This window comes from Urocitellus parryii, unplaced genomic scaffold, assembly GCF_045843805.1.
Source record: "Urocitellus parryii isolate mUroPar1 unplaced genomic scaffold, mUroPar1.hap1 Scaffold_62, whole genome shotgun sequence".
Taxonomy (NCBI): Eukaryota; Metazoa; Chordata; class Mammalia; order Rodentia; family Sciuridae; genus Urocitellus; species Urocitellus parryii.
The window spans coordinates 2,550,909-2,576,823 of record NW_027554113.1 but is presented as its reverse complement, the minus strand read 5'-3'; the positions used below and the strand labels follow the sequence as shown (position 1 = coordinate 2,576,823).

At 34.5% G+C, this 25,915-nt stretch overlaps 1 protein-coding gene across 1 annotated transcript in view; it reads right to left on the bottom strand.

Moving 5' to 3' along the window:
* Nucleotides 1–25,915, bottom strand: part of LOC144252874 (1-phosphatidylinositol 3-phosphate 5-kinase-like) — a 146,055-nt gene that overhangs the window by 119,827 nt on the left and 313 nt on the right. Inside the window, 17 exon segments of the mRNA XM_077794941.1 lie at nucleotides 2,298–2,393; nucleotides 3,092–3,212; nucleotides 4,091–4,228; nucleotides 5,063–5,123; nucleotides 8,320–8,410; nucleotides 9,653–9,807; nucleotides 9,931–10,039; nucleotides 10,435–10,548; nucleotides 12,432–12,610; nucleotides 14,506–14,677; nucleotides 15,332–15,403; nucleotides 16,708–16,808; nucleotides 19,066–19,122; nucleotides 19,821–19,952; nucleotides 21,655–21,738; nucleotides 23,342–23,449; nucleotides 25,358–25,444. Of these exon segments, the coding sequence (XP_077651067.1) occupies nucleotides 2,298–2,393; nucleotides 3,092–3,212; nucleotides 4,091–4,228; nucleotides 5,063–5,123; nucleotides 8,320–8,410; nucleotides 9,653–9,807; nucleotides 9,931–10,039; nucleotides 10,435–10,548; nucleotides 12,432–12,610; nucleotides 14,506–14,677; nucleotides 15,332–15,403; nucleotides 16,708–16,808; nucleotides 19,066–19,122; nucleotides 19,821–19,952; nucleotides 21,655–21,738; nucleotides 23,342–23,449; nucleotides 25,358–25,444 (1,877 nt within the window).

Genomic DNA, 25,915 nt, shown 5'->3' with positions numbered 1-25,915 from the left:
CCAGGAGCTTGCTCTGTTGAGGCAATGACATGCATTCATGTCCACAGTACTGACTATCTGATGGTACCTCAGGCATATTTTTGTATATTGACTAAATTATCCCTCTCTTGTTATTGTCAATTCTGATTTGTTGCATAAAATAAGGACTTCAATTAGAGGAGACTGGATTTTTAAATGATTTTTTAAAATAGTTACAAATAAAGAATTATCTCTCCAACAGATAACATGTATCAAATACATCAAATATTCAATACAGCATTTACCCAATCTTTCTAAAATTCTATTACCAAGAAGGCCTCTACTTCTGAGCAAGACAAAGCAACAGGAGGTTTAACCTCCCTCCAAAAACAGCCAAGAAAACCAAACAAAATTAATAAAAGCAGTTATATATCATCCTAGAAAGAACAATAATCCTTTAGAGATGGGAAATAAGGTGAGCCCTGTTTGTCCCAGATTACACCTGGGAAGGTTCTAGGTGAAGCACAGAGGGGAGCAATTAAGAAAAACTTGTTCCACTTCCTGGGCTAAGACAGGACTGAGATTTGGGGAAATCAAGGCAGCTCAAATTCATATGAGAGAGTACCAGCCTGGTAAGAATCGAAGAGAAAGAGAACCCCAAAGATTTGCTAAGGGCTCAACTCAGGTGTCTAGCAGAATACTGATCACATAAGTGAGAAAACTACCCAAAACCAGGGAAAGAACCACCAGAAACAGCAGCACAATAGGCCCTCTGTACCTGCAGGGTTCATATTTAACAGACTCAACCAACCACAGATCAAAAATACATTTTAGAAAATTGGGTTGAATATGTACATATTTTTTTCTTGTCATTATTCCCTAAACAACTATTTATGCAGCATTTCCACTGTATTATAAGTAAGCTAGAGGTGATGCAGGATGATGTACATAGATGATATGCAAATGCACTGCCATTTTACATAGAGGAGATTTATATCTCCAGATTTTAGTATCTGTGGGGTGAGGGGAGTGTTTCTGGAAATAATCCCCCACAGATTCCACAGATTGTATGTCCTCTTTTCACTTCCTGTTTTTTAGAACAGTTGGTTCTCTGAATTGGGTAGGGGGAGAGTATTTCAGTAGCATAGTAAAAATGAAGGGCAAAAAAGCCACTCCCACTGAATTTCATTAAAATCAACATCATTAAGTTAGGGCTATTCCTATATAAAAAGTACAGTCATTCTGTTTTACAAACAGCCTTGGATCTACTATTTCAATGACACATGGACATCAAGTACACATAAAACCTGTGGTACTTTTAAATATAAAGCTTTCAGTGTTGTTTTCATTTGAAAAAAATATACTTCTGAATACAACTTAAGCAACTTAGCAAGACCCTATATCTAAATAAAAAAGAAAGGCCTGGGGAGTAGCACAACAGTTAAGGACTCCTGGGTTCAATCCCTGGTACAAAAAAAAAAAAAAGTTTGTTTACCCCTGTAGATACAATGCCAAATACTTGTTGAATAAATATACACCTTGTAACAAATATCCAAAAGGAAAAATTTAACGCCTTACAATAGAAAAAAAAATTTGATTCAACACCTTGGATTCTATTTAAACGGTTGAACCACTGTCAAGATACTTTTATGATCAAAAAGCTGAGGTTTTTTAGACATATCAATATTTTTAAAGTGGGTTGCTTCTTTTTTTAATATTTATTTTTTAGTTATAGGTAGAGACAATATCTTTGCTTTATTTTTATGTGGTGCTGAGGATCGAACTCAGTTCCTCACAGGTGGTAGGCGAGCACTCTACCGCTGAGCCAGGACCTCAGCCCAGTGGGTCACTTCTTTAAGACACATGATAACTATGTCAGAAAGTCAAATATACCTACGACTTAAGGAATAGAAATAGCATTCTCAAGGTAGGAAAATTTACCTAGTGTGTATAGGAAGCCGAAAGGAAATGAGAACAGAATACAAAAACAAGATATTCACCTGTTATTAGGAAAATATGTCCCACGTATTATGTTAATAAGTAAATCAAAGTAAGGGATACAGGGGTACAAATTAAACAGTTACAGGATTCAAGGGCAGTAAATAAACTCTCTAGTCAGTTCAGTTATTAGGAACTTGCTTAAGACTCATGCTATACCCCATTATTTGAATAAAGAGAAGGTTTTCAGGTACAAAGAGAACAGACCACCATGCTGAAACAAAAAGTATTTTATTAATCATTTTGTTATGCTTTATGTGAACAATCTCCCAAAAAAGAATTATAGACATACATAAAATACACAGATATAACCATTGGGGAAAAAGTCCCAAGAACAATACCTGAGAGCAAAAGCAATGATGGAGCTGGGTTCTTTCTCACAGACTGCAATGGGCACCCATTCATGTTCATACATTAAGTAGTGTTTATCTGGATCACTGTTTAAATTTTTAAAATGCATTAAATAAATAAAACTAAAATTAGCAGAAAATCAAATACAAAATCCATTAACACTCTGTAAGTAAATTTCAGGACAATTTTACCTAAATACTACAGAATTATAATTAATTAATCAAAAATGTATGCAAATTATGAGAACTTGAATCAAAAGGAAACAAAAAAGCAATCAAGAAAAAAATTTGAAGGCAACCGGAAAATTGTCAGAATTAGGTTTCAAATCACAGGACTATAGAATATTGACTCCAGAAAACTTTCTATAGCACCAAAATTTTGGCCATATTAATCTCAAAAAGAATTTCCAAAGAACCAGAGAAGTCTAAAATACTTTGTTCCAGTATAAGCTTGAGAGAAAAGTCTTCTAGAAACTGTGAAGAAGACATACTACTAGTCCAACAAGAATAACCCAGCCACTCTACTGTTATTACATGAAAACTCAATGGCGACTCCCTCTCAATGTAAATTTTGCTCCCCTGACTTCCAGTCTAACTCTTCTAGGTACTGTTAAGGCACATTCATTCATTTTATTTAGGTGCTATTTACTCAGCCCCTAATGGGCAAGGTTACGACATTAAGGAAAACAAAGCATTTTACATAATTAAGAAATTAATAATGGTGAAAAAACAGACATGGTAGAGTTTGGAGTGGAAAAAAAACACAAAGTTTGTATAATACTCACAAAGGAAATGGAATAGGATTATAGCTATTTCCTGGAAGCAAATTTGCAAAGATGGCTTTCATGGTTGACTTCTCTTTCACCTGGCTGTCTGTGGATCCCAGCAAATATCCATCAAACACATCTAGAATAAAAAAAATATTCCACTTGTACACTAACATTCAGGAAGAATAAAAAAATTAAAGTGTCAACTTGATTTCCCCTTGGGGAATACTGGCAGACATATCAATATCATAATTATCAGATGTGATTCAAAATTTCTAATCTAGGAAAAATGACTCTTATGGAATGAAAGAGAAAGCACAGTGAAACATATATATCATTGACTCTAGAGACAGGTTTTCTTCTTTACATTTTAGCGCCTCTGAAACTGAGATTATTCTACCATCAATGGTTTCTGCTGCAGGAGACAGTGAGTAGCCATAAGGGTATAACTGCCCAAATATGCATGAACTTCATTACAACTATTCATGTGATGAAGTTCAGGTCCAACTAAGTAATGAGCACTGTGGTTATTATACCTGAGATTAGTAGCAATTGGAAAGTAATTCCAAATTTTATATTGAGCAATTTATTACTTAAACAGAAAGCAAGGAAAGAAAGGACAAGGCACTAATTTACTGTTAGGAAGTAAATATTTTTTTTGGAAGAAATGGCAGTGATTTCTCTTATTTCTTTTTCTTTTTTCAAAGCAGCAATCCTATACTTCATGGAACTTACAGAAGTAAGAGCGCCAGAAGGTAAATAAAGCTGAATCACATTTTGTTATTGTAATACTTACATGTCAAGTAGTGCAACTAAATAAAGAAGTGATAGAATGAAAAGCTCTATCTTAAAAAGCACTTTTGGTAAGTATAATATAAATATTCTAAGAGTTAAGAAAGCATTATGTCAAAGAATTAGCAGTGATTTTTTTTTCTTTCTCAGAGACCCATATAAGCCAAAGAGACAACTAACAGCCTTAGAGTCAATGAAATATAGAAAAAGTGACTTAAACTGTACCTTCGGAACCACTGGCTGTATCTAGTTCAGGTGGGCCTCCCACTGACTGCTCAGTCATGACTTCAGGTGAAGTAGGCAACTGGAGATGGGTAGAGCTGGTAGAACTTTGGCTGGACAGTGTTGTCAAGAAACGATCCTCTAAAAAAAAAATACAATCCTAAGAGTCATTTTAAAATATTAAGTCTATTTCAACTTAACATTAATGTTTTTAAATGCCAATTCATATTTTTAATTGCTAAAACACAGAATTTTAGTTTTTAAAAAATTATCAAGGTCAGGTAGCTCATGTCACAGAAATGGAAACAAAATTCCATATATGACTTGACCACAATCAAATCTCAGGGGACTATATCAATCAAATCTGACTCCTATTTAACACAATACTCTTTCCACTATAACACAATGTCTTAGGACACTATGGGGAAAAAATCAGATGCTCATTCTGGGGGAGAAAAGATACTAGATCATAATTATTATAGAAAAATACCAAAAAAATTGAGTTGAGCTCTTGCCCAACAAAAATAGTCTATGTAAATTCTCCCACAAGGTTTCTACAATAACACCAAATTATCTAATAAGATACTAGAAAAGATATTTTAAGCCTAGGAAATATTTTAGTGACATTAAAAATATAAATTAAATGTTAGAAGATTTTTTTAGTGAAACCTAGGGATTCAGGAATGAGCAAATAGAAATTCAATTTCCTGTTCTCTATTACTTCTTCCTTCAATAGCAGTCCTCTCTATATTTCATGTGTTTCTCTCTCCTAACTTAATTTCTTACAATATATTATATGATAAGCTTAAGATGATAGAGTTACAAATGATCTATACGTAGGGGGTTAAAAGTTTCTGAGTAATTGTATTTGGGAAAAATGCTAAAATTGGCAGTTAAAAACAATTCATTCAGTTATAAAACAACAACTTATGCAAACTTTCCAATGGCAAGTGGTCACTAGACTCAAGGACCAACCTTTCTCCCCATTTTGAAGTCCTGGAGAAATATTCCGTGGAGACGCATCCATTGCATTTATCTGTAAAGAAATAAATACTGTATTCTTAAGGGAATACTAAAATCACATTTTTAAAACTGTCTAACCAAATGAATCTTGAACTTTTTCATGTCAAGACCTGTTATACTAAAAATAACAAAGAACCACCTTTATAATTTAATGTAGCTTTTCATTAGAAATTAATCAATCTACTTTTTATTAGAAATTAAACCTGAGAATATTTTACAATATTCATTTATTCATTTAAAAACAATAAGCCCAAGATGGGCTTGGTGGCACAGGCCTATAATCCCAGCGGCTCAGAAGGTTGAGACAGGAGGATTGCAAATTCAAGGCCAGCCTCAGTAACTTAGAGAGGCCGTAAGCAACTTAGTAAGACCCTGTCTCAAAATAAAAAAGTAAAAGGGCTGGGGGATGTGGCTCAGTGGTTAAGCACGCCTGGATTCAATCTTCAGTACCCTAAAATAATAATATAGTAATAAGTCCATTATAATATTAGCACAAGTATAAAAACATTGAGTAAATAAAAAATACTTATTTTCCAAAATTAAAAACAATTGGTGAAAAAGTGGCACTGTTTTGCATTTTTCAATTATCTTTAGTGTCTAGCTAGCTAGATTCCTATTTGGCTTCTGCATTTAATCTGATGAATACACTGTTATGATTAAAGTTCTGGCTCCATACAGATATGTGGTTAATAAAGAGAAACTTACAGAAGCCCTGAAGAGGTCATAAACCCTCAACAGTCCTTGAACCACACTTTGAGAATATTGTTCTAAACAGAAGCTTACTTCTTGGCATTATGGCATCTAGAAATACATAAGATTATCATTAAGCTGGTAAACTTTTATTATCCATTGAACCTTCTCAAGTCCTAATTATCTGTGGATAAAATATATTTAGAATGACTATCAGTGCCACATGATTTCAATAAAGTCATTTCTAAGTTCACTGATTAAATATCATCACATCAGAGAGACCTCCTTGGACACCCTAGATAAAATAACCCACCACCACTACCTACTCTTTCAGCAAAACTATCTCCGGTTATTTCTTCCTTCAGAGCCTTTTTATAATTATAGGTTCACATGTGTACTATCAGTCTCTTACTTACTAGAAAAATATTTCATGAGGACAGTAACTATATGACCTTTATTCCTAATTGCATCCACTATAACCTAGAAAAGTTCCCAGAACATCATAAGTACTTGAGAACTATTTATCAAATAATTAAATATAAAGGCAGTGCAACAGAATTTCAAATCAATCTTTAATCTTTCAAAAAGATAACTTTCTGTTGAATGATGGTATCTTTTCAATTCTGTATCAACCTCTTACACCATTACCTTTGCAGTGCGTTCAGTGGGCAAATGGAAAGGTCACCAGGGGTTTGTGCTTATTAATAGCCCTGAACTAGTTGGAAAATACTAAAATTTAAATGATCCTTAATAATCTTTTTCTTACTCTCACCTAAACTGTAAGGGAACAGGATTCCTACACATTTGTTTAAGAGACAAAAGGAAAAATCATTATATATTACTAAAAAGCAAAAGTTTCCTGGATCCATCAGTGCATGAAAATATTCCTTTACAAATACAAAACACTACATAAAAAGAAGACACTCGCTCAAAGCTGTTGTGATATCAAAGCATGAGGACCTGAAAAATACTGGTAACAACTCATGTGAAATTTGGGCAGCATGATGAGAATTCTAAGATGGTCACCAGCCCCTGGTGTGTATATACCTTCTTCCAACTACTCAAACACTGACTTAGTTACTGCTGTAAAGGAATTTTGCAGCTGTAATTAAAGTCCCAAGTCAGTTGACCTCAAACCTCAAATTCCAGGTGGGCCTGATGTAATCTCATGAGTCATTAAAACCAAAACCAAGTCTATAAATAAGAGACAGAGGAAGTAAGTGATCTGAAACACAAGAGGGATTTGACTATTGTTGCAGGCTTTGAACAGGTCAATGAATGCAGATAGCCTGGAGGAGTTAGGAATGGCCTCCAAATCAATAGCCACCAACAGAAGGGAAGCTCATTCTTTTTTTTTTTTTTTTTAAATGGGGAATTTCCACAGCCAGACATAATCTTTTTTTTATTTGTTTAATTAGTTACACATGACAGTACAATGATCTTGACATATCATATATTTGAATCAGATTTCTCATTTTTTCTGAGTGTACAGGTTACAGAATCACATTGGTCATACAGTCACACATATACATATAGCAATAATAATGTCTATTTTATTCTGCTGTGCTTCCTAACCCCCTTCCCTTCCCCTCCCCTCCCCTCCTATTACTTCTCTCTACCCAATCTGATGTGACACACTTCTTTTTTTTCTCACATCATTATACATGTATTCTGTAATGATGAGGGTGTCCTTCCATCTTTCATGCAATTCCCCTTCTCCCTCCTTTTCCCTCCCACCTCTCTTCCCTATTTAGTGGTAATCTTCTCATGCTCTTCCTCCCTACCCCATTTTGAGTCACCCACCTTATATCAGAGAAGACATTCAGCCTATGTTTTTTAGGGATTGGCTAAACTTCACTTAGCATAATCTGCTTCTTATCACCACCAGAAAATGAACTCTGCCAGTAATCTGAATGAGCTTGGAAGAAGACCCTGAGCCTCAAGTAAGACAGAAGCATTGGCCAAAATCTTCATTTCAGTTATGTGAAATTCTATGCAGAGAACCTAGCCATGCTTGCCAGATCTCTGGCCCACAGAAACTATGAAATTATAGATTTATATTTTTAGACACTAATCTATGGCAATTTGTTCCCCAGCAAAATAAAACTAATTCAGTTAAATTAAGATGTAGAACTTACCCAGTTCAGACACCTTAAGAACTTCTCATTTTAAGCACAGAGATAAATACTCATAGTAAAACAAACGAGGACTATATTACACACTCTTGAGTACCCACATCTCTTCCTTTGAAGCACTTGCTATCACCATGAGAGTATCTCAGTGACTCCAGTGGAGAACAGATTTATGATAAATATTTCAAATAAATGAAACAGAACAGATCATTTATTTCAGGCTAGTACATAAAAGTATTCCAAGTCCTATATCTCCTTGAAACCTCACAACTTCAAGATGGAAAATCTATTAGATATTAATCAATTATGTATTAAACTACCACTTCTAAGTGTTATGAATGGAATCAATTATAGTGAAGGACCAAAGACAAAAGTTTATTTTCCTACCTTGCTTTCTTCTCCTTGTCTCAGTCTTCCAGGACTTGGAGGAACTGAAGGTCCTTTCTACCTTTTTCCTGCTGAAAAAAGGTCCTGCAACCTGCAGTCAAAGAATATGGTTTGTTTTTTAGCACTTTGAATATTTATAAATTTTCTTTTTACACTCTGAAATCACAATTGTTTCCTATTTGGATTGCAACAGACTTTATTTTAATTTTTTTTTAAAGAGAGAGTGAGAGAGGAGAGAGAGTGAGAGAGAGAGAGAGAAGTTTTTTTAATATTTATTTATTTTTTTAGTTCTCGGCAGACACAACATCTTTGTTGGTATGTGGTGCTGAGGATCGAACCCCGGCCGCACGCATGCCAGGCGAGCGCGTTACCGCTTGAGCCACATCCCCAGCCTCTGCAACAGACTTTAAAGTTGTACCTATCTAGGACAAAATTCTTATCATATCTAACCAACAAATCAAGAGCTCTTGTTGATATGACTACAAATATAAAAGAATAGCAAATTAGTATAAAGAAAAATATTTCTAAAAATAAATATTTAAATAATGACATAAGATAAATACAGTAATATATTTGGAATTCTCACCCCTGTTATGGTTTATATATGGGTTATCTCCCAAAAGCTCATGTATTAAACAATGCAAGAAAGTTCAGGAAAATGATTGAATTATAAGAGCCTTAACCTAATAAGAGCATTAATTTCCTGAAGGGATTAATTGGGTGGCATATAGACAGGTAGGGTGTGGCTGGAGGAGGTGGATCACTGACGGTATGCCTTTGGGATATATATTTTGTACTTGGTGACAGAAGTCTCTGTCTCTGCTTTCTGGATCTACTTCCTGAAGTGTTTCCCTCTGTCATACTCTTTTGCCATGATGTTCTACCTCCATCCCAGAGCAATAGAATCAGCCATCCATGGCTAAGAACCTCTGAAACCATGAGCCACAAATAAACTTTTCCTTCTCTAATTGTTCACAGCAGCAAAAAAGCTAACTAAAATACTCTCATAGCAATTATTACTCATTGCACACTAATTATTCCAATTATTACTCATTGCACACTAATTCTGTCAAATTCCATTCAGCAGCATACACATTTGAAACAATACTGAAGGTTGTTCCCTTCTTTGGTTTTTATATCTTCACAAGCAATCTAAAGGTTAGACCATACATTTTAAAGGATTTAAAAAAAGGGAAAGGAGGGGGTAGGTGAAGTTTCTTTATAACTAAAGAATATGATGAAATGTCTATAATTAATAAATTATTTAAATTTACCAAATGTCATGGCACAGCCAATTTGGCAATAATATTAATTAAATTGCAAAATCATATACCTGTTATTCCAAGCTTGCAGAACTTCACAAAGACTTTGTTTCTTGGCAATAAGTGACTCAAAGACTGACTGCAGTTGCTGAGGAGTGTCTAAAGAGGAAGACATGAGCCTTACTTGCATCTTTTCAATCCAGTTCTTGAACTCACTTTCTTCCATCTAGCAGGTAACAAGATAAAATTTCAGTAAATAGGCACTATATAGATAACCCTTCCCCACAAAAAACAATTTCTAGTAAGCAGACAATTGACTTTTTGATTTTCTATTAAAGAAATGAACTACCTCTTTTTGTGCAAAGATATCTTCCATTTTATCCTCTCTTGTTTTGCTAAATGTATCAGTTTTCAAAGATGCAAGTCTTTCGTCAACAGCTAGATATACCTGTGAAACTCTAAAACCAGAGAACATTACATACTTTAAAGAAGGTGAGATCAAATTTCCCACTCCACATAAACAGGTAAAAAAGAAGACACTAGACACAAAACCATAACTGAAAAAAGTCCTATCTAATTAAAAATCATATAATTGTGCACACCAAAAAAGACCTGAAGGATATACTTCAAAATTTTCACAGTTGTTTGCATTGTCAGAGTTCAACTTTTTAAAAAAATGCTTTTCTGTATTGTCTACTTTTTTTTCCATAAAGCACATATAACATACAATTCAAAAAAGTTATCGACATTTTCAAAGACGGTTAAATGAACAAATCGTGATACTTGATACTTGATACCTGTACATCACAGACTTTTTTAAAAAAAGAGGATCACCAAAGAAACTGAAACTTACTTCTGAAAGAAGTCCTTAAGGTCTTGAAGAAGGGACAACTTTAATGGGGCCTGGCACTTAATGAATATTTTAGGGAGTGGAACACATACTTCAAGGAGCCGAATGGGAGAATAACTGAGAGAAGAAATACAAGTAACAGCAGAAAAATGAAAACTATTTTAATACCTTGAGCAGAGATATATCCAGATGGTCAATTAAATCCTAATAAGGCATAAAGAAAAATAAAGTTTCTATAAAGTTGTATTTTTTAAAAATCAAAGTTATTGAAGACAAATTTCAATCATAAATATTTTCCCCAATTTTAGATTTTGTTTTGTTTCATCACTACACTGTGATGCCATCAGTATCCTTTTGAAGTTATCCTCATTTGTTATAAAAACAAAACTGATTTTGATATAAACCTTCTCTATGAGTAAGGAAGAGACTCCTTCATATAATAGGTATAGGTATAGATATTCTTTACCTTTCCACTCCTGAGGAATCTTCATGAGAATATTTCCTTTCCGCCTAAGGTACTGCCTAGTCAATGCTATGCCCCACCTACACAGTACTTTCACGTTTAAAGCTCTTGCTTAAGAAAAGAAATAAGTTCTAATTAGCAAATGTTCCCTCAGAGTCTAAAATGTCCCAGATGCTATTTTAGATACTGAAGATATTTCCTCATGATTCAGGAAAAACAAGTAAATATTTAAAATAAAACAAATAAATTGGGGCTGGGGATGTGGCTCAAGTGGTAGCGTGCTTGCCTGGCATGCAAGAGGTGCTGGGTTCAATCCTCAGCACCACATAAATATAAAATAAAGATGTTGTGTCCACCGAAAACTAAAAAAAATAAATAAATATTTTAAAAAATTCTCTCTTTAAAAAACAAATAAATATTTAAAACACATACATCAAGTGCTAAGTGTCAGAGAAATACAAAACAAGAAAGAGAAGCAGGGGAATACTAGTCATGAGAGGGGATCAGAGTAGGGAAAACTGGAACAGACACTCATGCAAAGTAAGTAAACAGCAGGCAGATACCTGTGAATGAAGAGCTTAGAGAAAGAAGAACCAGCACAGGGCTCCCAGACAGGAACCTACCTGACACAGGTGAGGCTGAGCCAAGGGGCTAGCACATGTGTGAAGGGACAGTGATAGGCCCTAGGCAAACAGACAGAGCCTGTAAGGACTTATAGGCCAGTAAATGGACTCTGGCCTTCACTCAGGGTGAAACGGGGACTCTGTGCAGCATCTAGAGCAGAGAAATGACCTTGGTTGATTTTTCCTTTAATAAGATCATACTGAGCACAGGCTGTGGGACAAGGCCAAAAGGAAACTGTCTGAGACTACTAAATTTTGAGGGCAGTGAAAAGTGTTCAGATCCTGGATATATTCTGAAGCCAGAGCCTGAACCCTTCCTCAAATTATTTAATACCACAGTGGTGATTATTTACTTATTAAACTTGAAATTTTAGCTTTATTACAAGTATTTGATTATCTTTATGGTAGTTAATACCTTAGCAAAAATTCTGACAGAGTTTCTTGAATGCCAAAACAAAGAGTAAAACCGAGGGGCTGGGGCTGTAGCTCAGTGGCAGAGAGCTTGCCTAGCATAGATGAGGCACTGGGTTCAATTCTTAGCACCACATAAACAAATAAAATAAAGGCATTCTGTCCATCTATAACTACAAAAAAGTTTTTTTTTTAAAAAAAAGTGAAACCGATAGGTCAACCAGGGTTCAAATCAAGACCCCAAAACTTGTTAGCTCTATAATGAACATACAATATTATTATCCTCACTTGTAAGGTCTATAAAGTCTATAAGTAAGGATAATAATACATTTTTTAGGTAGATTAAGTTAACACTGATAGCTCTTAGCAGTGTCTGGTTCTGTGCTTTTGCAAGGGTGGACGTGGGAGATGACACATACAATTTAATTCAATCCAGTAACAGTAGAAATGTTGCAAAACCTTCAGGAAATATGACAATGTACAAGATCCCTTTGATTCCTTACCTGAAAGATGCCACCATCTGGTTATAAGAAAAATACTGGTGCTAATCATGATGAATAGAGTGACCACAAGGCTCAGCACTGGCTCTACGTGAGTACTGGTGCCCATAAAATCTAAGTTCAAGGTACTTTGCAAATGACATAGACCAGGATTCATTGGAAAGAGCAACAACTGGTGTTACCTGGAATTCGACAAAAATAATTTAAGTTATCTAATAATAATGAGAACTTCATTTTTTAAAATGTCTTTTCTAATACAAACAATATATTCTGAATGCAGAAAACAGGGAGAAAAAAGTTTATAGGTGAATGGAGCTGAGGGTTGTGAGGGAGAGAAATATCACTGATAATCACATCACCAACAACAATACACCTGTATGTTTACTTTCTATATATGAATATATATTTACACAGTAAATGTTACTTGTACAAACTCTTTTCCTAAAATTTTATAAGCTTTTATTCTTTACTGAGCAAGAAATCATGAATATTTTTATCATAAGATAATCTTTACAACTTTTTAAATGGCTGTAGGATTATCCTATTACATTAGAATATTAAACCCAATCCCTACTTATGTGCATGTAAGACATTATAATTTCCACCTTATTTGGATGATGCTGTGTTAAACATCCTTGTACATACATAAAAACATTCATAGTTACATCCTTGAAATAAATTAATAAAATATCAAAGGGCATGAACATTCTTATGGGCTTTCATACTTTTTGACACACTGTTTTCCAAAACAGTTGTACTAGTTTATAAAACCTCCAGTACCAACAGTATTTCAGAATATCAATCTCTACTTTCTTACCAATCCTAGGAATTATAAATATTTGAAATGCCATTTCTTAAAAAAAAAGTCATTTTATTTAATTTCTACTTGATTTTATTGCTTTGATTACTAATGTGAAATTTATTTGCACATTTACTGTCCATTTGTATTAAGTTGCTATGTTATGCTCTTTGCCTATTGTTTCTATAACCATGGTTTCTAGAAATTTAATATATTTAATATTAAGTATATTTATGTTTGGTTTTTTTAAGTTGTAAATTTTCTTACACTAGAAGTTCTTCATTTTTGTGTAACAAAACTCTTTTCTATCAGAATCCCCAAAGCAGAAAGTTTTGTCTTTAAAATAAAGTGCATATACTGAAGTATGCAAGATATAAAGTTCAAATTCAAGTTATTCCTTTAATGCAATCTACAGAGTTCACAAAAAATATTACCAACTATCTAATGAGAACTAAAGGCCTATAAGATAAATATGAAAGTAAGACTGATAAATGATAGAATGATTTTAGGCTGGTATATTTGCTAATGCAGGAGGAACTAGATTTGACAGCAGATATTATCGTAAGTCATACTATTATTTTCTAATTGTCATATATTCCTTCCAAAAATAAACTGAAAAAAAGCCATGGTAACAATGAAGTTAAACTGGATATATACTCACCGTAATTTGGATAAAAAAATTATGTATGAAAAACATGATCATGCTGCCAAATATTTGCCCCAGAGTTAGAAAAGTAAAGAAAGGCACATGAAAGAAATAAAACTCATATCTTTTTCAAGATTGTACATGAAAATCAGTAGGGTTCACTTTCAACACTGTCTCATTCATACCTCTTCAGAGAGAAATACTGATAGAAGCTCAGATTTATTGTGCAAACATCCTGATATACTGCAATAATTAACTTTACAAATCTGTCTTACCCCCTAGATGAAAAGTCTGTATTCTTTTTTCATTCCTAGGACCTAGCACAGTACCTCCTGACACACAGATGGTGCAAAATGAGTGATTGCTGAATGAATAAATAAAATAATTAATAACTGTCAAGATACGGTCTCAATATTTTTACTGAACAAAGCACCTGAATTTTACTTAATGACTGATATATTTCAGTAGTGAAATTGTCAAAAAATGAACATTATTTTGAACATATAGCAAAGGAAGATAAAATAAGAGCCCAATTACAACCAGTTTCAAAATATTATAGATTACTACCTCCCCAAAAAACTATACAAATAAAGAAATAAATGTCATATATTATAGTACCAAGGTATATTTACCTGTTTGCAGATTCTGCACCAGGAATACGTGAGAATTGTATGTTGATATCCAGGTACTGGAGAATCCAACTCCTTAAGGATTATCCGCACACAACCTTGCCCATGGACAAAGCACCGAATGTGATGCACCATAGGAGTATTGCAGAACATGCTAGGGCACTGATAAGAAGGCCTTTGACAAACAAAAGAGCCCTTCTCATATTAAGCATAAAACATAGAAACCAAGAATAATGAATACTGGTTACTCAGAACCACTGTCAATAAAGAGCAGCATTCTTGCTAGAGTATTGATGACCAGTGAGCAAAGTGTACAGCACTCCTGCTGCTCTGAGCTGCAGCTGAACCCCTGTCATCAACTACTGTGTGTTAAGTCATTTCTATTTGTCCAACAATTTCAAGATGATTCATTTTATCCATTAAAACCTAGACATTTTGGGGGACTGGTATTCCCTTTAAAGGGGGAATGATAGAGATTAAATTACTTGCCTTTTGTCATGTAAGTGAGGAATGATAGCACTAAGATTTAAAATGACTAGCTAGCTGCCTCCAACACTTCCCTTGCCTGTCATTTGAATCACTATTGGACAAGACATTTGAAAAAGCCCTAGGGATGGCAAGGTTATTAGATTGATAAATATATGAGAAAAGTGCCGTATAAGACATCCCAATTTGAATATGAAGTAGATTACTTCTTTGCATGGCATGGTTTAATGTGGTGTTAAAGTGAGGACCATATAACACTTGACATCAAACTCATACTTATGTTTTAGGTTGAAATTCTGGTCTTCAAAAAGCCATAATGGAACACAAGGAAATTAGCTCTTACCTGAAACAGTATCTCTCTAAAAATACTCCTAATGTAAGATCATTCTTCCCATAAAATTCCATTGTTACAATCCTAAAAGAAGAGATCACTTCTTAGAAACATAAGGACCACACAGCAAATACACTTCATGAGACCACACATTCTGATTATAAAATGGGCTTATGATGAAGTATTAAAGGAGGTAATATTTGTCGTTATAGAACAGGTTTTACATCATCTTGTAAAAAAAGTTTGGACTAGCAACACCATACCATCTTTTCCACTCCCAGTCCATTAGTACCTTATGAAATTGTTTAATGAGGATGCATAAACTATAATATTAATTAAGTAAAACTGATCTGAGTTAGAAAGAGGTAAAAGTTTCCTTTACAAAACCTTATGCCTCCTAAACATAAAAAGAGGACTCTGTCGTCTGCTCTCTAGTCCACACCTTTACTGAACATGGAGAACAGCAGCTCTTCTTACTAAGCATCCAACTGCTAACTTTTTATCTAATCTACAAATGCTCACAAACAAGAGTTAGGTTATATGCCTTTAAAAACCCACTTCTTATTCAAATTTTGACCTAAGGAGTCCCTTTTCTCCCAGAGAAAATCCCTGTGGGCTTCCCCAACCCCCATCTGCCTACTGGACCTATACCACTGCTATACCACTTCCAGAATATCACGGAAACAATACTGCAGAAAGTATAATTACATTCTTATAGTACTTTGTCTTGTTTTGTGTGTGGTACTGGGGATGGAACCCAGAGACTCACAAATATAAACACACACTCTACCACTGAGCTACAAGGTACATGTTAAACTAAAGGTAAGCTATGTCATGTAAAACTATATAGTCTATGTGAGCATCATGTGCCTGTGATTTGAAACAATAATTTATAACATTATAAAATATGTTTTATATTTTCAACAGAGAATTAAGTTTTAGAATAAAACCCATTAATAAGGCAAAAGACTGGGCTGTGGGTATGCTCAATGGTAGAGCACATGTTTAATATGTGCAAAGCCCTTGGGTTCAATCCCCAGCACCAAAAATAAAAACAATATAGCAAAAGGCTGATTGCTTTTATAAAAATGGTATCTGAAGAAAAATTTGCCTAACAGTTATCATCAAAATTCAACTTGTGTGTGTCAACTTTCTTTCTGTAAGTACAAATTTCTCTTCTATCCCTCACATTTTTTTTCACTCTCAGGTTATTCTCATTTATTTCTTCCCATAAACAAATTACATATTTACAAATTTCAGAGTTTTGTCAACTTAGCTATGACCAGCAATGTGCCATATACCTAAAAACAAGTATGAATGTCTACATTTTTGTCAGTTGCTAGAATTCTGTTCTTAAGTGCAATAGTTTACAGGGAGAAGAATCCTACCAAGGACTGACACAGGCACTGGGAGCATTGCTGGACTGGGCAGATGAGCTGCTAAAAAGCACACACAGTCTTTGATGGTTAGCAGGATTCAGACAGTCCACCTGAAGGAGAAGGAACACATGAGCCACTGGAAGTCAGAATACATCTAATTCTACCTGCTTCTAACATACAATATATTCCACTCTATTGGTAAAGTCTCCTGTCATCACTGCAGTAGTTCTGCTGAGAATTCAATACTACAAGAAACTATATTTAAGGAAGAAGAAAACTTGATATTTGAAGAAAGACAATCTAAAAAGTCTAAATTAAAATATAAAAAAATACTAAATAGTTTGTTTTCTTAAATACTCTTTCAAAATTGTATTATTTGGGGAGAAAAATGAAACTAAAATGTCCATATGAAAGTCTGATCTGATAACTGAATATAACATTAATCAGAGATGCCCAGAATTCTAAATTCTAAGGTATTTCCTCACCTATATTTTATGCCTGTTTTTGTTCTCTATGAGGTAGCAACTGCTATCTGTTGAAATTCAAATTTATGCTACAGAAATCCAAAAAGAAGTTCTTAAAATACACAAAGCCTCTGTGCATCTGAGGAGAAGCCTTCCACCCCACCTCCCAAGCTCAGTGGTTTGTAGTTTAAAATCATATGTCCATCCTCTTTGCTAGCTCTCTAAAACATCCACACACACAAATACCCTCATAAGTATGAACACACAGATGATTTTGTTTTATAAAAATTATAAAATGAGGCTACATATATTAAAATACAACTTCCTTGTTAACACACAACAATATATCACAAAGCCATATGTCATAGTGTCTGCCTATAGTCTTGGCAACTCAAGAAGCTGAGTCAGGAAAATTGTCAAATTCAAAATCAGTCTTAACAATTTAGCTAGACTATGTTGCAAAAAAAAATTTAAAGGTGGGGGGCTGAGGATTAGCTTGGTGATAGAACATTTCTAGGTACAGTCACCATTACTACAAACACACACACCAAAAAAACCAAAAATGTATCATCGATTCTATCCATGTCATTAAATGCAATCCAAATCATTGTTTTCACTACAAACAACTAAACACATTGCTTCAATAAATATCCTAGTACATATATTCTTAGCAAATGCAAGCATCCTTATACAAACAGATTTAATTGGTTCTTCAGCAATAGATTATAAAAAGGAGGAAGACTGGGTCAAAGGCATATAAATGTACCCATACATTAAGATACCTCCCTATCACTTTCAAGAAATTTACAGAAGTGTATAGAAATTTATGCAAGTTGTTTTTTCCAACCCTCATTAATCGTGGATCTTTTTGCCAGTCTCACAAATAAAAAATTGTTTAACACCATTACTATTTAGCATTTCCTATTTACTATTTTTTATTACTATTTAGCATTTTTATTACTATTTAGCATTTAAACTCCTGTTTAAAGGCCAAAGAATAAGTCTTTCATTTATCTTCAGAGGGGGTAACTTCCTCAGTAACATATAATCCAGTGTCATCCTGTAGAGGGTCTCTAAAGGTTCTCATCTGGCTTTTGGGATCTTGCTCCTCTATTTGCTGCAAAATCTCTGGCTGTTGATTGCGGACAGCGTCCTGTTCGTCCACATGAAGTGGCAACAATGATTCTGGTACCAAATGGAAAAGAGCACAGGGGACACCAGCTGGGCAAGCAGATGTGGCATACTCTTGATGCTTCAAAGAGGCAACAGTCTGTGGAATACTTTTATTTTCCTGCTCACCCTTCTCAAACATAATCCTGGATTCCAGCAAAGTGTTATCATCAGAGGGCAGAAACTCAGGAGGGTAGTCAGGATCCCGGGGAAGGGAGGTTCTGCTATACTGCTCCTGCACAGCCCCATCTTCCTCCTGTCCCTCAATCAGAGAATGGAATGAAGGACTTTGCATTAATGTGGGAGGCATAGCAAATTCATCCATGAGGAAGGAGATTTCTAGTTGAGAATGATAGGCTACACAGATCATAAAAATTAGGATCTCCTTGACTCGAGTCAGCTCATAATCAGAGCCTCCTCTGAGCTTGATTGTACAGCCTAAGTGCTGCGGGCAGCCTTCAAAAAACATCAGTGTTTTGGTTTGTTCTACAAATAAACAAACAAAAAGTTAAGAAGGTTTAGGTGATAATCCAGAAGTCCCAACAGAATTAATTCACTACCTTAATGTCTTAAAAACAAAAACCACCCTACCAAGAATAAGACTACAGTTGCCTACACTCACTTAACCACTGCTGCTTGATATTTCCTACTAACTAAATGCTGCAGTACTAAGGAGGTCATTAAATCTCTGAAATCCCCAATCTCAAGTGAATCTATGCCAAAAATCACTCACCATTAGGCAACTGAAATATCTGCATATAAAATTTGTGACAAGTGCCCAAGTGTGGTTCTGTGAGTAGCTGGTCCATTGACATCACTAAATCTCCCTGGGTCATCCGACTGATTCGTTCTAAAACTTGCTACAAGAGAAAAACATTGTATTACAAAATTAGAAAAAAATAAAAACCTTAGTGAATTTAACCTGGAAAAGTAATGGGGATGTGAACCTCATAGTGAATTTCCTTAATTTTAATAATTAAAATCAGTTTTTTATTCTAGAATTCAAAGCAAATGAACATTATAAACAATAGTCAGAGTTAAGTCTACACTGGGTTGCTAAGTAATTAAAACATGCCCACTAAAATACAATACGCATACTAATAATATTATCAAAATGCATTTGAGTATCATGCATTATCACAAGCTACTGTGGAGGAAAAGAAAGAAAAACTCCCTAGAATTGGCCTCTATTCTGCAGAGGGTAATCTTCTCAAAGGAGAGAACATTTTTACTGCTGTACAATTCCCCCAAACAAAATAAAGGACCAACAAATACTTGCTAATTAAACTTTTAGTAAGTGTCATATAATCAAGCAGATTTTCTTCTAATCTGAGATTCTTCAGTCTTAATAATGAAATACCTACCATGTCTTCTATGGTGCAGCAAAGAAATAAAGATAACTGTAGACCTACCATGCACAAATATAAAGTGAAAAGCTATGGATTTAAGTGACATAAAAATTAAAAAATAAGAACTCACTGACTTTACGTTAATGACCAAAGTAATGCCATGTCCCAGTAACATGTCCTGGGCAATCCGAGACACAGTTTTCTCAACCAGAACTAATGTAGGTCGAACATCAACTATTCGCTGGACATAATTCTTCAAGAATTCCCTTTCCTAAGTAAGATAAATCAGAAATATTATGCCTGTTACAATTCAAGATCTGGACATATTAAAATATCAGGATAATTTGACAATTAAAATTGCTTTCAACCTAAATATTTTTATTCCACAAATAAATCTATAACCAAATTAATTCAAACACAACCAAGAATTTCATTAATCATTCTGAACTATATTACTTGTGCTGAAAAAAATTAGGAGAAACTGCCATCTCCAACTAATTTTACTTTGAAAGATTTTTAGTGCATCATTATCCATAAGTACTAATACATTTAATTAGCTCTTAGTTTAAAAAAACTACAGCAAGACCAACCAAACTCTAACCTCACAGCTCCCACTTACTGAATTTTTTTAATACGGTTATAATCCTCTTTTTTGAAACCAACAAAAGTCACCCTTTTTCTAGATATCAGAATAAATGACTCTCAAACAGCCTAATTCCAATCTCCCAACTGATCATATTCCACCCTGAATAGCTAGAGAGATCTAAAACTAATGCTTAATATGATTTAATAACAAACATTTGATTTCAAAGCAAATGAACATTGAAAACAACAACCAGAATTAAGACAAAACAATTCATTAACTACTTCATAAAACTTCTGGGCTCTAGATGGCAGACAACTGAAACTGAGCAAGCTTGCCACTCCTATTCCATATGTCCAAAGTATTTTCTGAGCAAGACTATAATAATGTTCACAGCCACCAAAAATGCAAGAGCTTATTGTTTATTCCCTTTAATGAACCTGCCTGTTAGGAGGTATGGTCCTTTTAGCCTTATACCTCATACAATTTAAGATCAGGATATATTAAAATATTAGGACAGCTTGACTATTAATATCAATCTCACCTAAATGGTTTGTATCACAACAAATCAGTAACCAAATTAATTCACACCCAATCAGGAATTTCATTCATCATTCTGAACCATCGATTATGCTTAAAAGAATTTCTGGAGAAATTCCATTATTGTATATATTTTCAAATTCTCCCATTATTAACAAAATCGAATGTCTTTTGTGAAATGTATTAATTTTCTATTCTGATTATTAATTTATAATTTAATAGCATTTAAAGTTATTTATGAAGCTCCAATAAAGCATAATTAAAATAAGTTGATTTTTTAAAAATATTTTGCCTCTCCTACAGGAATGACAAATAAATTTCCTATTCACCCAACTCCAATCAACTACTGTAAGTGTACCTGAAACAGCATTTAAAAAGGGGGTCTGGTCCATGCTCAGCTAGAAAAGAGTAAGAAAAGGTAGACACAAAGGGGAACATAGCAAACCATCAGACCTAGTGTGTTTGGCCTTGTAAAGACAATATAATATCACAGCCTAATTATCTTCTTGCCCTTGTATGTTCCTTTTTCTGACTATCTACCTTTAGGCTTCTTTGATTACTAATTTCATTACTGGAATTGGGAGGGAGGAAGGAGGGGAAAAATCATATCAGCTGGTACTTTATTTCCATCAATTCCAAACTGAAATGTTAGAGGTATCATTAAACTATGTTTAAAAGCATTGATGAAAAGATAAGACACTTTCTGTTATCTGAATCAATCCATGTTTATTAACTACATATTTGTCTAGAGCTTACCTCTCTAACATGAAAAAACTTTAGTTTGTTAATTGGACTGAAAGAATGGAGTACTAAAAACACAGATGAAGCATAAAATTTTTATAAACAATACCTGTTTAGTTTCAATTACACTAGTTCGTTGATCCAAGTCATACAATTCTAGACATCTGAATACGTCTACAATCAGGATACATCCCTATAATCAATAAAATTATGATTATTATCCTGTGAAAGTCATATGACATCTTCTGTGACACCAAAAAGCCTCCGGAGCAGTATCTGGGGCTTTAGCCTGGTGGTAGAGGGTGTGATAAGCAAATGCAAGGCCTGGAGTTTAATCTTCAGCAGCCAAAACCCAACATCAAAGCATCTTGGATTACATGAACAATAATAATTGTGTTTTTTCTTTGAAATCTCAAAAAGTCACAGTAAATTAGAGTTAGAAAGACTGGTATAAATCTAATCAAAACCCCTCCATTTTATTGAAAACATAGCTTAATTCCAAAGATCACAGAGTTCCAGATAACACACTTCATTAAGTAAAAGAGCAGAGTTTCCAAAGCACTGTGTGCTGGGTGTGGTGGCACACATCTCCCAGCAGCTTGGGAGGCTGAGGCAGAAGGATCACAAGTTCACAGTCAGCGTTAGCAACCTAGAGAGGCTGTAACTCAGTGAGACCCTGTCTCTAAATAAAATGTATAAAAGGGCTGGGGTTGTGGCTCAGTGGTTAAGTGCCCTGTATTTAATCAATCTCCATAAAAATAAATAAATAAATAAAAGCACTGTGCCTTTGACCACAATTTACTTCCTCACTTTTTCTGTGATACCTATGAATTTAGAACAAAAGTGATTGTTCCTAAGACTCCTGGAAAAATGTGATTATCTATGAATTTTTAAGAAATGCTTTTCCTATGTTTCTTGAATTGAATATAAATGTTTCCCTGTAGTATTATATTTACATTGGTAAAAACTTTCCATTTTGAATGACCACAAACTACAATAGTATTTATGGGAGAAAAGAGTTGGGGCAGAAGACTTAAAACCTATGCAACAGCAATAACAAAATCACTAATTGGAACCTTAACAGAGAACTTGGAAAGACCAGGTACATTGTTCATCATGGCTGGAGGCTGCCTCAAGAGAAATTTTAAATGCACAAAACTATAGCAGTACAAATGGAAATGGAGCTCAGAGCAGCAGAGCTACCAAGAAGCCACCCAGAGCTGGAAGGTGCACCTCGCTGGGGAGAAAGTCCTGCCAACAGATGCTCACTTTCAATTTCTTAAAATAGAGCTGAGAGACTTCTTGCTTATGTGGCAGCCAAAATGAGGGCTATAATCTTACTCCGCTATTCTGGAGCCCCATACTTAGGAACAGCCCCAGAATCAGCAGCTTCCATCTGACACTATTCCCCAAGTTTCTAACTACGTGCTATGTTCTAGAAATGTGTTTTAGTAAAAGTGACTGTATTACAAACTGGAAAGTCTTTTAGAGATCTGAAAAGTTGGTGAAACTCTCTCAGTATATCAATGGTCCAGGGAAAACAATATTTGGATTTTCATTTTTTCTTCCATAAATTCCCAGTCATGTACATTTCCCTTTAACACTCTGAAGCTTTAAAAATAATGAGTGACAGAGATTTTGGTAAGCTATCTGTAAAGTTTAATTCATAGAAGTGTCTTCTATAACTAAATTTTAAATAAAACAAGAGCAACAAGTTTCCTTTCAAAATAATTGAGATAAGCATCATTGTACATAGCCATTCCTTCAAATTACCACTTTCAGTAGTGAGTGCTTACCTGAAGCACAATAGGATCAATGCAAGTAAACTTAGTTTCTTCTCTGTAGAGATACACAATGGAACACTTTAACAGAAGAATCTTGGGGTTTTTAATACAAGAATTCATCTAGAAAAAAAGAACAGACTGTTAAAGCTGTTAAAGGTTTGCACTTTACAGACCTTCTTTAATAATTAAGTTCACATGGTTCCTAATTACCGCTAATTTAAAATATCTCATTATATCAGTATTAATTTAATTCTTCTGGGTTATTCTTTCATTTTTTAAAAAACAAGTAATCTTTTCTGATCAATGAAAAATTCTTTAAAAATTTACTCTTTTGAAACACTAATTGAATCCATTCCTCTATAATCTAACTTTTTTCCCCCTAATGTTGTAAGAAGAGGTAGGAATGGGTCTTACAGATAGGCTATCTTAAAAACTCAAAGAGATCAGCAAATTTGAAAGCATATTTAATTCAAGATAGAAAAGGAAGAAAAGAATTAAAATGTCTCCTGAACATTTATAATGAAATAAATTTCTAAACAATCACAAGTTGGCAAACTGAACTGGGTAACATGAAGTTCATAGAGAAAGTCTTCAAGCATGTTCAAAAACATGTGACTAAAGTCACAGGCAAAAGGGACTGAGTTCTCTAATCAAGATTTCAGACTGACCCATATTAGAGACCCCAAACAGTACTGAGAACAGTGACTCACTAGCTGGGGAATTATATTCAAGGTTCTTTTAGCAAATTAAAGATTCTCTAAATATGGTCAGTAGGACAAGTTGGTCACTCATGCATACATTTCTACCACAGTTACACATGGTTTTCTTCAGTTCCTGAAAACAGCATGATACACTGACCTCTTAATTCAATAACAACCACCAAAAACCCTACTTAATCTGATTGAAAGCACTACTTTAAAAGGTAATGTGCCGCTTTAATAAGTGTCTATATGTAAATACTAACTTTGGACCACTGCTGAAAAATAATACTGAATTCAGGCAACTTTTACTTATCTTTGATCACTAACAATTCTCTAGAGGTAAAATGCCTTACAGTTGAAGCCCTCTGTATCTACAAGGTCCACATCCATGGATTCAACCAATCATAGACAGAAAATATTCATGGGCAGGAGGACTGTACCTAAATAAATATGCAGATTTTTTTCTTGTCACTATTCCCTAAATATACAGTACAGCAACTATTAATCTAGTGTTTATATTGTACTAGCTATTATAAGTAATACAGAGATAATTCAAAGTATGCAAAAACTACACCATTTTATATGAGAGGTTTGAGCACCCTCAGATTTTAGTATCTCTAGGGAAACCTGAAACCTTCCTATATGGAAGACTGAGCCTCCTTCTTCCATCTGGTGAATGCTATTATCCAAATTCCAGTTCATTCATCATCAGCTCTGGGGGACTGTTATGGTTTGGTTATGAGTTGTCCCCCAAAATCTCACATGTGAGACAATGCAAGAAGGTTTGGAGGAGATATGATTGGATTATAACATTAAGCTAATCAGTGAATTAATCCCTGATGAGATTAACTGAATGGTGGCTAGAAGCAGGTGGGATATGGCTGGAGGAACTGGAGTCACACTGGGGGTGTGACTATGGGTTATATATTTGTATATTGCAAATGGATTCTCTCTCTGCTTCCTGATCAAATCATGAGCTGTTTCCCTCTGCCACACTCTTATGCCATGATGTCTTGCCTCACCTGGAGCGGCCCCCTCCCAGAAATGGAGCAGTCTTCTATGGACTAAGACCTCTGAAACTGAGAGCCCTAAAATAAACTTTTCCTCATCTACAGTTGTTCTAGTTGGGTCCTTTAGTCAGAGCAGCGAAAAGGCTGACTAAAACAGGGACCTTCCAAGAAACCTCCAAACTTTCACCCCTGTGACAAACATTACTAGTTGCCCCTCAATGTCTTATTCTCCTTTTTTGCCATGTTTCAGAAAGACTAGTTAACAGAGCACAGAGCCATAGTTCACTGAATTTCACTGTTGAACTAAATCACATTACCTTTTTATGTGCAATGTTCTTGGTACAAACAAAGCCATTGACAACCACAGAATCAAATTTCTTTCCACCTGGGATCTGATGGAATAACTAAAATTAAAAAAAAACAATAAAATTAAGTGATAAATCCTTAGTATCCAGCCAGATGGTGCTAACATTTTCTACTATACATCCAAATAAAGACAAGAAATTCCAGGATATAAATCTTCCTATCAACCAATGATTAATGGCATCTCAGCATGATTATCATCCTACTCCCAATTTTCTTATACAGTGTTGGTACTCTAACATACTCACTGATTGAATAAATTAGTTGCTTTGGCAATTAAAACTATTATTTTAAATATCATAGTAAAAAATACAAAGTATTCCATTACTATCTAATTAAATTAATTACCCACTGTTTTTTTTAGAATGGTGACAGTAATCTGAAACAAGATTTTCTCATAACTGATTTCTTTCTTAAGAAGAGGAAGCAAGAAAGGAGAAACTATTTTGGGGGATTATCCACCCAACTCACACCTTCTGTCCACCTCTCACTTCCTCTGAGTGGCTCTCATG